Raw genomic sequence first — 14,638 nt, 5'->3', positions numbered from 1 at the left:
AACACACCCATAAGCATTCTACAACTTGCCACTCTTCAGAAGTTGACTATAACTCACTGACTAGGTTAGATGTGAACTATACTTCAACATGCTTGAAGACATGAGGCTTAGAAAGTCTAAATTAAATGTTTAGCAAATCACTTTTTCTTGGTTAATACTTTGCAATCAAACTGACTACCTGTACCTAGTGTGAGGCCTTGCAATGTAAGCACTGTAGTTTTTATAGATTACGATAATACAGAATACAGCACTTACTGATAATGTCTGTTTCCCTCAATTCAATTAATATATCAAAAACATCATCAATAACATTTTCATTTGATCTTGGTGTTATGTAGGATAAATTAAGTGTTCTAACATACCCATTCAGCCTCCTGCTTAATATTCAACTTGACAGCTAGGCTGTAGACAAATGACTTTCCTCGTTTTTATCTTGCACTTTACATGGAACACATTTCTTGTTTTGATGAGCTAGTTTAAAATAGTTGACATATAGCCCCCTAATCCCTTTATTCCAAGTAAGGTTAAAATAGTTCTATCCAACACAATATATTCTCTTGAGAATCTAAAGTTAGCCTTATTTAGTTCATCTGATATTATGGTTTAGCCAAACCTTTGTAGTATTTGATTTTCCAATTTTTGTGGTTAGGGTTGCTGTTCTTCCATTCCTGAAATTCAGGAATGCTATAGAAAGGAATTTCTTCTTTGTTTTTGGAAACCTATGGAAAAGCCAAATATCTCATTTTGAAGAGTTAACAATATAACTAATGAATTTTAGTAAGAATATTTTCAATTGCTAAAGTTATCATTCAAATGGGTGGGGAAGCTCACCTTTACAAGGGGAGTAATGAATTCTTCTAGGAAACGATGTCTCAGAAGAGATGGCCAATTATGGTGAATGAAATTAATCAATAAACCTTTGATATGGGAACCATCTTGATCCTACAAAAATGTTCAGAAGGTAAGATTTCATCCATTGGTGTTAGAAAAGTCAGTAATCCTTACTAGTATTATATTCTGAGGCCAATAGTAATTGATCTTCTAATTACAGTATTTGTCAGTTTTTCCCATAGTGACCATTGTCAGATGTTACACATCTATAATTTCCAGTCCATGTGTCATTTATGGATTATGAAGTTCAGCACTTCTGGAAAGAACTAAGAAGAGCAAGATTGTTTTATAGTGCAAAACCAGTTATGATTGTTATGTCTAATAATAAACTCCAACTGATCCACTGTTTACATTGTGATTGATAAAGAATTATGGCCTACTTATTCCAATCATAAAAATCAAAATGCTGCTGTTATAGGATATTTACACAGAAATAACAGCACAGTAGAAATGCTCCTTTACTAATCCACTGTAGTTATTACTAAATATGTTTGAGCACTTGATTTCTACATTTCTGGGAGTTGGGAATGTTTTATATCAGGAAGTACTTTTTCATATGCTCCCCTTCCGGTTGTTGATGAGATTCTATTCTGCATCTTAGTTATCTGAGAATTGAAGGAAGTTATTCTCTTTTTGTTTCTTTGATAGCAATTTTGTGGTAAGTCTACGGTGACCTATGTTTATTCTTTATTTTTAATTTAAAAAACCTAGTGAATTCCAATAGATTTGAGCAATAGCATTTTAAAAAATACTCTAGTTCAGAGTAAGTTTTATACTTTCATATCATTTTAGAACATTTGAATTAACCACTTTGTTAGAGTTTGGAATAAATAGAAAGTAAGTTTCTCTGCAAAGTTAATATAAAGATAAAACCAGACTTTTCATTTGGGTTTAATGGATAAAGAACTAAAAAAATATCTGGAACTTTTAAGTTATATATGTTGACAGAAGTAAGGATACCTTATGCACAAAAATGGAAGGATACTTTGATTCCCACAATGGACAAATGGCTACAAAAGTTGATGCAGTTAGCAGAGATGGTTTAATTCAGGGGTCACCAACCTTTTGGACCTCAGGGATCACTAAATTCATAATTTTAAATCCCATGGACCATTAATATGATCTGCTTAATGACTGGCTGGGTGGATGTGGCTAACTCAATGTCACTCATGTTGAGGGGCGCCTCACTGGCCTCTACTTGTCCCTCCTCGCCTGCCCGCTCAGGCTCCTTAGTGCCCCAACAGGAAGCAGTTATTGGAGCTAAGCAGCCACCATGAGAGAGTTGGCAAAACAGCTTAATTCAGATTGGATCTGATCAAGGAGACTTAGCAGAAGCACCTCACTAAGGACTAGGAGCATAGGCTTTCCAAGCAGAGGGAAGACCTGCGGGAGTGCAAGGCCAGGTACCGGCGCCTGGAGCCTCAGTGGGCTGAGATGGTCAGCCAGTTCCAGGCCAGGATGCAGTCCCACTGGAACGAGGCCCTCGCCACCAGCGGCACTTCGCTCCAGCCTTCACCCAAAGCCCCACACCAGGAGGCTGAAGCAGACCCCAAGTTGGAATTTCTGCCCCCCTCCGACCAGCACAAAAAGACCCCGAAGGGTGAGACTCTCTGCAGCAACACAAACATTCATTGCCTGTATCCAGCCCAGAGGCTGTAGTTTGAGGACCCCTGATTTAGTGCAATATAAAAAATGCAAATAACTTTTCTGCGGACCACTACAATTTTCGCACAGACCACCAATGGTCTAGTTGGTGACCTCTGGTTTAATTGACTGCTTCGATTAAAGAAAATACAATTGATTTTCTTTCCACCTGAAAACAGTGTTTGGATTTTGTGCCTTAAATGGAAAAAAAACCCCGAAGCTTTGATTTTGCTGATTGGATAAGTTTGTTGTTATAATGGCTATTATTATTGTTGTTATTATTTAAACTAAAACGTTGAGGAGATATGTTATTACCTTATTCTACTGAGTCAAAAGGAGTTAGAAGTCAATGCTTTTCTTTTTTCTCCCCTTTATCTTAGACTTCTTCCTGTTCCCCCTTTCCTCCCCTATTTTCATTTTTCTTTATATTTCTGTATTTTGATAAATAAAATATGAAATCCGGAACATCTGGATTAAGAGATATATTTTATCAACTGAAGGCATTGAAAAAGATTGTCTGAGGGAGTCCCTTTGCCTGAATACAATACCATTGTCTCTGGCATTACGACTGACCTGATCAGTCATGATCATGATCTTTCCATAACGGAGACTTTTGAGCGATTCTTCATCATCGTAGCTCTTCTTATATTGCAGCCCCACAATCTTAATAATGTTGTTAATTTCAGCATTCTCCATTATCTGAAAAAGCCCAGCAGATTCAGAATACAAATTTATTCTTCTCACATTAATCCTGGAAAGAAGTATTGTTAAATTCCAGTCACCTCAACCCACCTATTCATTTAAAATCTATGGCAGATTGCAACTCAAAGCAGATGCCAGGATATCAGCAGAGATTTCATCAAAGGGAGTAGGGATGATACTTTAAACCTGTTTTTTCATTAGGAAGAACGTTTTTCTATTTCAAATATTTATAGATGAACAGAATCCAGCATTTAACCTGATATTTTATTACTGAATCTCAGCAGCACAACTAGTGGGGAAAATCCCCCCAGGTATTGCAAGAAACCAATATATTACCTATTCTAATAGTCACATTTCACAGTGAAGATCACTTGGGCAGAGGGGATAGTCATTATATTGTTCAAGAACAATAGCAAAACTCTTACTTCAGAAACCAATCACTGCATGGTTTAATAAATACATGTCTATGGAGATTCTTAGTCATACAGGTCATGGTTGTCCCAAAGGTGCTTTTTCAAGAGACAACTGGACTTTCTGGTTTTTCTTTGAAGATGTTTCGCTTCTCCTCCAAGAAGCTTCTTCAATTTTATAAATACACTTTTGAATTAAAATTTAAATGAAGGCTAATGCTTCTGGTTTTGCATTTCAAAAAATAAATAAATAAATCCAGTTCCTCGACTTATAACCATTCATTTACTGACCACTCAAAGTTACAATGGAACTGAAAAAAGTGACTTATGACCATTTTTCGTACTTGCAACCACTGTAGCCTCCCAATGGTCACGTGATCAAAATTTGGCCATTTGGCAACTGACTCATACTTGATGGTTGCAGTGTCATGGGACCAAGTGATCCCCTTTTATGAACTACTGACAAGCAGCCAGATTCCCTTAACTGTGTTACTAATATAACAACTGCAGTGATTCACTAAACAACTGTGGCAAGAAAGGTTGTAAAATGGGGCAGAACTCACTTAGCAACTGTCTTGATTAGCAATGGATGTTTTGGGCTCTATTGTGGTCTTAAGTTGAGGACTACCTATAAGGGAGGACCCACAGGAATGTTTGCAAAATATTGTTAACTAACCTGTTTGTGGGAGGCTTCCCGTACATTAAGAAGTTTTCCTCGCAGTGGAAATACTCCATATTTGTCCCTACCCACAACTCCAAGGCCAGAAACAGCTAGTGTCTTAGCTGAATCTCCTTCTGTCAAAATGAGAGTGCAGTTGATAGAATTCTTGCTCCCTGTAAGAGAATGAAATATCATAATGCAGAGCTCCATTTAATAGTACACTATAGATGCTCTCCTAATGTTCTGATTCCAAGAAGCAGAGATTTCATTCATGTTTTGGTCAAACATAACTGATCTGGGATTCAGGAAAAGTAGATGGATAACTGTGAAGAGTCCTTAGTGCTCCCTGAGCTTGGTTGTTTTCTTGTAGATGTTTTATTATCCAAACTAAGTAACATCATCAGTGCTATTAAGGACTGGGGTTTGCGCTCAATGCTATATTTGAGTGGTTTGCCCTGTTAGTGTTGATGGGAATGGTTTTGGAAGTTCTGTGGTTGGGCTACTTTCTGCTAGCTTGTTTGGTAGTTCTTGAGTGGGGTATTGTTTGCTTCTTGATTATTGGTCTAGTGTTGACCTTGGTGTTAGTCTCTACTCATTTGGGTATTGATTACTGTGAGGAGGTGTTTTGATCTTTTTGTTCCCTTTTTTTGGCTTATTATTTTCTCCTTTCAATGATATATAGATAAAGCCTAGTTTGGGTTCTGAAACTTCTACAACAAAACAACCAAGCTCAGGGGGCTTCAAGGACCTCTTGTTTCAATCCTGAGCTCAAAAACTGCTACCGATGGATAACTTTGGCTACAATGTAAATTGCCCCAAAGTGAAGATTAGGTTCTTTTCTATCCGTTAATCCCAAGAACCCCAATCCCCCACAACACTATCTACATACCATTTCTTTAACTATAAACTAAATTTGAACCTTGTATTCGGGAGTTGCATAGTCTTACAAAAGATGAATAGCTTTCTTACAACCTGGAAGGGCAGGACAAACATTTTTAATGTTATGTCCTGACATTTGAGAACTTCAATTGTTTTAAAGGACACAAAAAAGGTTATGCCACCGGCATTCAGCATCCTCATCTTGAAGAATGTATTGGGGTGTCAAAAAGGGAGCTGTAGGGTTGTGAGTGGCTGAAGAATTACCTATCCCTGTACAAATTGACTAAATGTAACTGGTAAAAAACAGCTAGATTTCAGTGCTTTTAATACTTTAACACATACCAGCATCATTGGCATCATCCAATTTAGGAATTCCTTTAATTCGAGTGTGCTTAATAGCAGAACATTTCTTATTTAGTTGTGTCTGGGCTTTAAATCTGACCCAGTTCATAATGCTTTCCACTATGCCGCAACCTAGAGCCTAGAAAACAAAAGTTTAAAATGATGTTGAAAGAATTCTGAATTGTCCCATAAGATGTTTTATTGCTGGATTGATTCATTTTTTTGGTCATCAGAATTCCCAGAACAAATAATGAAGCAAACCTTTTAATACTCACCCCCTTGATGAACTTTTCACTGAATTTGCATGTTGAACCAAAATTCTTTGCTTGAAGAGTCATATTCTCCTTTGTTTGGGAGTCAAAAGTTGGATTTTCAATCAGGCTGTTTACGAATACCCACATATGATTCTTCACCTGGAATTAAGAAGATTGTACATTTTTAACAAACTGGTTGGCTATATTTCCCAAGCAACCGTGGCTACCAAATAATAAGTATCCAAACTGTCAGTATAGCTCTTGGGAAATGATGGAATCAATTTCCAAATGTCTGCCAAAAACAGATCCTGTTATCTTCAAAATGGATAGAGATGCTCAAACAAAGTGGTTGATCGCTACACAGAACAAGCTAAAAGCAGGATTTCTAAAGGCAGCATTTATTGGCTTAAAATGCTATATGGGATCTGAAAACTAGGTTATGCAAGGCTTTAGATTCAAAAGCGCAAATGTATTTTAGAGCATGTGAGAACACAGACAGTGAAGTTGTCTGAAACTTTTTCAACACATATTTTCCTGGGATTATGGAGTAACTGAAGAATTACAAAAGATATGTTAATTTTAAGGAATAGACAAATGCTACGAGTGTCTTCATGTGCTCCAAAGCCTCTTTTTGCCTTCAGATCTGATGTGCTGCACAGTCCTAATAAAAGATATATTTTGTAATTATGCGAATCTCATCATGCTATCATTGAAAATATTCCTTTATTTGTACACCATTTTGCCCAGCCTGTATCTATTAGAATAGAATAGAATTCTTTATTGGCCGAGTGTGATTGGACATACAAGGAATTTGTCTTTGGTGTATATGCTCTGAGTGTACATAAGGAGAATAAAATACATCAATCAAGGATAAAAGGATAGTTAAGGTTAGACCATATTGAGGACAGCTGGACAGAATCACTAAAGATTTAACTATTTTTTTATAAGACTGAAAAGTATTGGAAACATTAAACATTCCAGTATGATTTTTCAATTGAAACAAGTATGAGATTCGTGAAAAAGAAACAATTGAGAGTTATACCTGGAAAGGCTTTACTACAACTCCACCTTTGTTTTTTTTCTTTACTACATCTATGAGTTTGTTGACAATCTGGTCAGAAACATAGTCTACATGTCTGCCACCCTAGAAGAAAAGTCATTTTAAAAGATATTACATGTATTTTGGCACAGTACAGTACAGTTAGTACAGTAACCTAAAATAGAGTTAAGACTTTTATTCTGTAAAATCTCTGCTTTATTAGGAGTTTGCTATACAGGTAGTTCTCGACTTACGATAATTAAGCCCAAAATTTCTGTTGCTAAGTGACACATTCGTTAAGTGAGTTTGTCCCATTTTACAACATTTCTTTTCTTTTTTTAATTTGATTTATATGCCGCCCTTCTCCGGAGACTCAGGGCGACTTACAATAGCCTTCATACTTTTGTATATTTATACAAAGTCAGCTTATTGCCCCCACAATCCGGGTCCTCCAATTTCTTGCCATCATTAAGTTAATCACTGTAGTTGTTAGTCAGATTAGTCAGGAAGGTGCAAAAGGGGATCACAACCCTGGGACACTACAACTGTCATAAATGAGTCAATTGCCCAAGCACCTGAATTTTGATTACATGTCCATGGGGATACTACAACATTTGTAAGTGTGAAAACTGGTAATGCCACTTTTTTCAGTGCTGGTCACTAAGCAAACTGTTGTAAGTTGAGGACTACCTATATTTGTTGTTGTAATACTCAATCATTTATTTCTTTATAATCCTTATTACAATTTCTCTACATTGTTAATTAAGTTCAAAGAAAAGCTTAAGAAAAAATAACTCCAACCCCAAAAAGTCTACAACTAGAGTCCATTTTCAACTAATGATCTTGAGCTCATATTATATAATTTATGTATTTTAGTTCTAAACTACAGGATTACTTTTAATAAAACATAAGATGCAGAATTATTTTATACACCATGGGTATATCTTTAACAATTATAATTCAGATACTTAAGCAAAATTTCAGCCTTTCAAAAATGTTCAAAGAAAAAAAAAAGCTGCAAGTCTTCTACAACACATAGATGCCTAGTAAGAAGTTTCTTTTCACTGAATGCTTTGATGAAGTATCTTCAGATGGCAGATTCATAAAAGCCCTGTATACCTTTGTAACTGTTTACCTTAGTTGTAGCAATGCTATTGACAAAGCTAACTTGTTGGAAACCCCTTTCACTCATGGTTAGACACACTTCCCACCGGTCATTAACTTCTTCATGGATTACTTTCAGTGCATTGCCAGTTTCATCCACTTTATCTTTTATGTACATGTCTACGTAATTACGGAATCCTTTGACCTAGAGGAGACATACACAAATATTTCTACAATTTTTTTAAAAAGTTGCCTTGGCTTTTAACATGTTAAAGGAAGGGGCCAGTGAATTTTGCACACCAGCAAAATTGCTTTTGCCCATTTTAGTAACTCACAGGTAATTTCTTTCCATTTAAGAATACTTTGATATTTTTAGCTGATCCTGCAATATCATAGGCTCTGCGAGACATAAGAGCCACAGTATCCTTATCCAATACAGTCATTTTAAATTTGGACAGGTCAGGCTGGAAAGTAACACATGTGAAGTCCTCGCCATCAAAATGCTTCAAATTTGTCTTTCCTGCGTTAGTCATATTGTCAGTCCAAGTCTGCAAAGGAATTAAGACCAATAGAAGTGTTAGGTACATTGGAGGGAGGTTACATTTTTTCTACAGAATACAATTCCTAATCTAGCCTTAAAATGTATGTGGCTTGTTGGCCCAAACTATCTTGATTTCACCCCTTATGCTTATCACTAAATTTTTGAGATATGCTTATCATGAAGTAATGAAATGTTGAAATAGATTTAAAATCAAATATGAAACAAATTTAAGAGCTGATAAAATAAAGCGTTGGGGCCTGTATTTTAAAGACAGTGAAATCAATTTTTTGTGCAAAGTCTCTTATACCTGTTTAAAAATCTTCTTATATTCATTGCATGCTGTTTCCACTGTAAATTTGGTACTGAATATATTGCACAGCTTTGCACCATAACCATTTCGACCACCTGGAAAAATATTAATTGTACATAATATTTTGTTACACTGAAGAGATATACATTTCAGGGTACATATGCCAATTCATAATCCCCCACTAAAATCAATAGAATATTTCACAAATAAGCATGCATGCAGTGGTATTTGTACAAAGAATTGGTTAGGCACTCCATATCCTATTGCAGACAAAAATGTATGGTCGCCTTTTTGTAAAGAGACAGCACTGCTTGCTCCTTTATTGTATTCAAAGAAAGGTGAAATGATCAAGATGGGGAAGTTCTCCCATCTACCTCTGCAATAAGAGAAATGATAAAAATTAAGATATACAATTTTAAATAATCCACATTTTCTTATCTCTTATTTAATTACCACTTATTCCAATGCATGCAATAAAAATTAGTTAAGAGGCTTCACTTATTTATGTATTTTTATGTGTGAAAGAGATTGGAATATAGAAACAGAACACATATGGAATAAAATTTTGATTTACTGATCATTCAATCTTGCAGTTCTGTAGAAACATAAATGTGAAATTTTAGATGCAATTATTTTCATGAGGCAATTAAAGATTTTAAAAAGTGACTGCAGTTTTTTCCCGACCTGTGACTTTCTTCTCATCATCATCATAGTTGCTGGAAGTCAAAAGATGTCCAAAAATAAGAGCTGGCACATACATTTTTTCTACTTGATGCTCTACAATCGGGATTCCTTTCCCATTATTCCACACAGAGATTGTATTATTCTCCCTAGAAAGAGAAGATTAAATTGATATTCAAAGAACTGCAAAGCAAACTTTCCTCTCCAGATTAAAACAAAAAAAGATATTATTCACTGAATGATAGGCAACTCTCAACAGCAAATTCAATTACACTAAACGTGATCAGAAAGTCAAATTCTATGCCAGTGACAGAATGCGCGTGCGGCACCAAGTGTCAAAAAGGGAGTACTTTGTGCTTGTGCTAATCAAGGCCACGACCAGGAAGAGGAGCTACCCAGGGGGCATGCGTGCGTCAGATAAGGTACTTTCTGGCGTGCATGCCTTCCGATTACTGCCGCGCATATGCTGATCAGCTGTTCTGGTTTCCGACACTGCTGTATGCACAAAGACCAGCAGATCATCGCGTGCACATGCGCACCAGAAACCCAGAAGAACGGGCAACTCCGCGCATGCCAGGCAACATGGCTTCGTGTGCCACTTTGGGCACGTGTGCCAAAGGTTCACTATCACGGTTCTATGCTAATCATTACACTACTATTTAAATTTACAAGAATATAGATTCAGTTTCAGAAAAATGCATATTCCCTTCCCAATGAACCAATCCTCAATGAAAGTCAAAAATATTAAATAATATTAAACAAGACTTACGGGTCAATTGTAACTTTGATACAAGACATATTCTTATCTCTCTGTTTGTTATCAGCTGCATTGACTAAAAGAAAGCAATACAATTTTTAGTGATTGGTAACATTTGCAAGTTAAAACTCTTGATTTAGTCTTCAGTTTATGCAATACTTAATTTCAACAAATTTTGCCAAAGATCAAGCATTTTGTAGGCATTTTGCTGCCTTTTCAAAAAGCTAATTCATTGCAATCTTTGTATATTGTTATTCATCAACTATGGATCTAAAAAAATATCCTCATAAAATGCTTGATGTCCTCACCATGACAGCATTTTATCCATATATCAACATACCTAGTATTTCATCGAAGATTTTATAAAGACCAGGAACAAAGGTGACGTCCCTGCAATTCAGTCCTTCATCTTCATCAAACACCCACATTTGCTAAGAAAAAAGTAATTTTATTTATCTGCTGCAAAATCTTGAGGTACCCTGAAATATATACTATAATCAGTGTACTAATAATTTTAATGTTTTATAAAAATCTGCTTTTTAAAAAGCATACTTTTAAGTTTACAGCCAATTCTGTTCACATTAATCATAAATGGTTTGTAATGTATTTTCTATATAAGAAAATTATGAATTATTTGGCTGATAAAATATAGTTTGCCAGGGAAAATCTTAATTATAATTTTATTTTGATAGCATATTACAAAGTACTTTGAGAATTAGGGCAACTTGTCTTTGCCTCAAACAGAATATTTTTTTACCTGAGTTACTTGCTCCACGGATCCAATGTATGTATCAGGTCGAAGCAATATATGCTCCAATTGAGATTTCTTTTGATAGATTCTTTCAACAGACAACCTCTTCTTTGAATTCTCATTCTTTATCTTCCTCACTTTGGGGTTCACATCAACAACCTCAATGGAAATAAAACAAGAAAAATTGCAAGGAGAAATTCACTGAGTGACCACCTGTTTGTAATAGGAACGCAGGTGGGACTGAAATTCATAGAACATAAATACCAGAGCTAAATGTTGAATGAACAAAGCAAACTGAAGAGAGTAAGTACATGTTACTGAGAGTCAGTTCCAGATTAAACATCTTAGTTGGCTGGGTATTACAGGAAATAAGCATTGTACAAAAGCAGCTTTGCATCAAGTCGAAAAGTATTCAATGGCATACTGCAAAGTCCATTGTGAGTCCCATACTGCCCACATAAAAAGTCAAATGCAGTCCTATGCTGTTTCCTCCTGCAGGGCTGAAATGATTGGTTCAATAGTGATCCCTAGTTGCTCTCTCTAGGAGAACTCACACAGGGGAAACAGGGCTATTCTTAAGAGTGAGAGATAAAACATCTTGCCCTTCAGGATAAGATCTACCCCAACTTCCTATCCTTCCATGAGAGCCTAAAGTCCTGGCTCTATAAATTGGCTTGCGTACTCAATGGGGGAGTGGTATTCTGTAGATGGCTACTAGATTGACAGTAGACTCCATCTCTCAATCTAGCTCTCTGCTCCCCACTTACCCATCTTTTTTAGTAGTTGTATCAATATATATTTCTTTTTCCTTATTATTCTATTATTTTACTGTTGTTTAATCTTCCTTTTAATATCTATGCTTTTTTTAAATGGTTGTAAGCTGCCTAGAGTAGCCCTAGTAGTAGATAGCAAATTTAGTTAATAATTAACTGCAATACTAAAGCTGATGAAGAATGAAAGCGAATATATATATATGTCCCAGGACAATATTGCAGGAGACAATCTGGATAGGTCACTGGGACCAGAAGTTTTGTATTCTGAGCTTTCGGATTCATGCCGGAGCCCATCTTCAGGGAACTCTAGGGGCTCCAGTGAGTCTGAAAGGTCGGAATACAATGATGACCAACCCAGATTGGATCCTGCAACTAAAGCTGATATTCAATTACATCATCAGAATCTAGCTACCTTAAAAGGCTTCTGGCCCATTTAGCATGCTTGTATATCTATGCCTCCATTTGGCATAGGTGGCAAGTTGATTGCCTCGCACTTGGAACTTCCTGTCTGCAAGCTGATTGTAGTCAAATTATTTCTCTCTCTACAATGTAATTCACCTGTCTTTTAAAAGATTTCTATTCCTTTAATGGAACTAAAAAAAAAAAAAAGCTCCTGATTCTGTTAAAAGTCAGACTTGAGACTGAATAAAAATAGTTTCCTTCAAAAAAAAATCAGAAGTTTGAAATCTTCTCCCACTTACCAGAAGAGGTGGAGTTAACAGTTTCAGGTTGATCTGATCTTTTGTAATATAATGCACAATGTCAATTGTAAAATGTGGGTATACATATTCAGAAAGCAAACAACTTAGTCATAGATTCAAAATGGCCCAAGGAAATATGTAACACCCCTATCAGATAATATCACTTAATAGATGGGGTTTTAAGGGGCAAGGAGAAACGGTGAAAAAAAGTGGTAGTTTCTTAGGAAGCCCACATCAAGTGAATTGCACCCAGAAGCTCTACTGTAACCCAATGCATCTTACTTAACAGAAATGTTGCATAGGTATACCGAGGTGAGCCCATAATACTCATACTGATGTACTCTGGACTACCTGTTGTTTCTTAGTGATCTTAAGTGCAGCCCCATGTGGAATGCATTGCAATAATTCACATTCAAAGGTGGCCAAGATATGAGTAACTAAGTAGGGTACCTTTGTTTAGGAAAGGGTGCAATTGGCACATCAGATAAATTTGGGCAAAAGTCTAGCTGTTATTGCTCTTCAATATTAAGTTTTTGCAAACTGAGCCTCCCTTCATCAGAACCATTAACTGTAATTTATGAAAACAGAGGCTTTTAAACTTTTCTATTTCAAGGGATATGGCCCAGATACGATGACCTGGATCCAACCTATAACATTCAGAAGGTCAGCATCCCTCAAACCACCCTGACATGCCCATCAATCATTCATTCGCGTGGGATTTAGGCGATGGGAGTCATAATCTCAGTATAGCTCAAACGAGCCCACCGAGGCCGATCAGTTCCAAGGTAAACCAAAACAAAAGGGAGAAAGGGATGGCTTTTAAATTGCGCGGGAACACAATGAGAGGAGAAAGGAGGGAGGGCCCAAATTCGACCTAAAGGGCAGTTCGGCGGTTCGAATCCCTAGTACAGGTCTCCTGCGTGAGCAGGGGGTTGGACTAGATGACCTCCAAGGTCCCTCCCAACTCTGTTACTGTTACTGCTTACCTTGAGCGGGGAGCAGCTGAGATCCATAGCGGCTGCCGAAGCGGGAAGAAAAGCGGATGGGGAAATCTGGTTTCCGCCAAAAAAAAAAAAAAAAAAAGTCGAACCAAGGCAAAAAAGGGAATATCGGCGCCACAAAATATCAGACTCTGGCCCCCAGCCGTTCTCCGGACTAACAGCTCCCACAACGTCCGAAAGCCACGAGCTAAGACCACTTCCAGTTGAATCTGTGTTCAAAAAACACGGTTCAACCCGCCAAAACGCATCTCACCAATCAACGAAGGAGGCCTGGAGGCCTGACCAATCCTTGCCGAGGAGAAGAGCCGAACGAAAGACGGGAGGGACGTTTACCCAGCCAATAGAGACAACGCTAGAACATTCAAAAAACACTTAAAAAAAAAAAGAGTTCCTGTATAAGCGAAGGCGCCCTTCTTCGGAGCGTTTATTGGCGTTCCTATGGGCCAATAGGAGCCTCGTACTGGAACAATGCCTACCGTGCGACTTTGTTTGCAAATTGGTCGCACTCGGTAATGCTTAAATGTGTATTCTGTTGGCACACGTAAAATACTTCTTTCCCTAAGGCAGCGATTAATCTAAAATAAGTAATCTAGGAATACAAAGAGAGGATCGGTCTTAGAAAAAGGATCATAGCAACTATATTTATTAACCAAATCGAAGAAAGAGCAGATTTAATTTTAACGTTTGCATCCGGTCTGTCCCGTTTGCTGTCTTTTATATTTTATATTCTTTTGTTTTACTTTGTTGTGAACTGCCCAGAGTCATTGCGAGTTGGATTGCACACAAGTTTAAATAATAATGGTTATGGAAAAAGAAATTGGATATTTGAACATTTTGAATTTTTCGAACCTGAACACTTCAATTAAAAAAAAAAAAAAACCGGCTAGAAACATGCTATATTTTTTGACAGTACCTTAATAATTCTTAAGTCTTTGGTTAGGACGTGAATTATTAGCCTGCCACAAGTCTTAGAATGTGGATTTAATTGTGGATTGATTGATTAATTAATTGGTGCTTTTGAAGAGGAGGTCAATTTATTTTCCAAAGCACCAGAAGGCAAGGCAAGAAACAATGGTTGGAAACTAATCAAGGAGAGAAGCAACCTGGAATTAAAGAGAAACTTCTTAACAGTAAGAACAATTATCCAGTGGAACTTCTTGCCTTTAGAAACTGTAGGTGCTTCACCCCTGGAGGTTT

The 14,638-nt window shown here is 36.8% G+C and overlaps 1 protein-coding gene across 2 annotated transcripts in view; it reads right to left on the bottom strand.

Moving 5' to 3' along the window:
• The window catches only part of TOP2A (DNA topoisomerase II alpha), a 44,965-nt gene extending 31,140 nt beyond the window's left edge, over window positions 1-13,825 (bottom strand). For both annotated transcript variants that reach the window (XM_034415764.3, XM_034415765.3), the window contains exons 1-15: window positions 13,427-13,825; window positions 10,973-11,125; window positions 10,556-10,646; window positions 10,228-10,291; window positions 9,462-9,607; window positions 8,775-8,872; window positions 8,262-8,474; window positions 7,958-8,131; window positions 6,826-6,927; window positions 5,805-5,942; window positions 5,530-5,668; window positions 4,324-4,481; window positions 3,109-3,234; window positions 832-942; window positions 614-719 (exon numbers count right to left, since the gene is read on the bottom strand). In XM_034415764.3, coding sequence (XP_034271655.1) covers window positions 614-719; window positions 832-942; window positions 3,109-3,234; window positions 4,324-4,481; window positions 5,530-5,668; window positions 5,805-5,942; window positions 6,826-6,927; window positions 7,958-8,131; window positions 8,262-8,474; window positions 8,775-8,872; window positions 9,462-9,607; window positions 10,228-10,291; window positions 10,556-10,646; window positions 10,973-11,125; window positions 13,427-13,453 — 1,846 coding nt within the window. In that variant the 5' untranslated portion in view covers window positions 13,454-13,825. The remainder of the gene's footprint in view (window positions 1-613; window positions 720-831; window positions 943-3,108; window positions 3,235-4,323; window positions 4,482-5,529; window positions 5,669-5,804; window positions 5,943-6,825; window positions 6,928-7,957; window positions 8,132-8,261; window positions 8,475-8,774; window positions 8,873-9,461; window positions 9,608-10,227; window positions 10,292-10,555; window positions 10,647-10,972; window positions 11,126-13,426) is intronic.
• Between the last annotated feature and the right edge of the window lie 813 nt (window positions 13,826-14,638).

The sequence above is a fragment of the Pantherophis guttatus genome, chromosome 4, assembly GCF_059756535.1.
Source record: "Pantherophis guttatus breed Tessera chromosome 4, ASM5975653v1, whole genome shotgun sequence".
Taxonomy (NCBI): domain Eukaryota; kingdom Metazoa; phylum Chordata; class Lepidosauria; order Squamata; family Colubridae; genus Pantherophis; species Pantherophis guttatus.
Note: the sequence above shows the minus strand (reverse complement) of the source record. Positions and strands in the feature narration are given on the sequence as shown.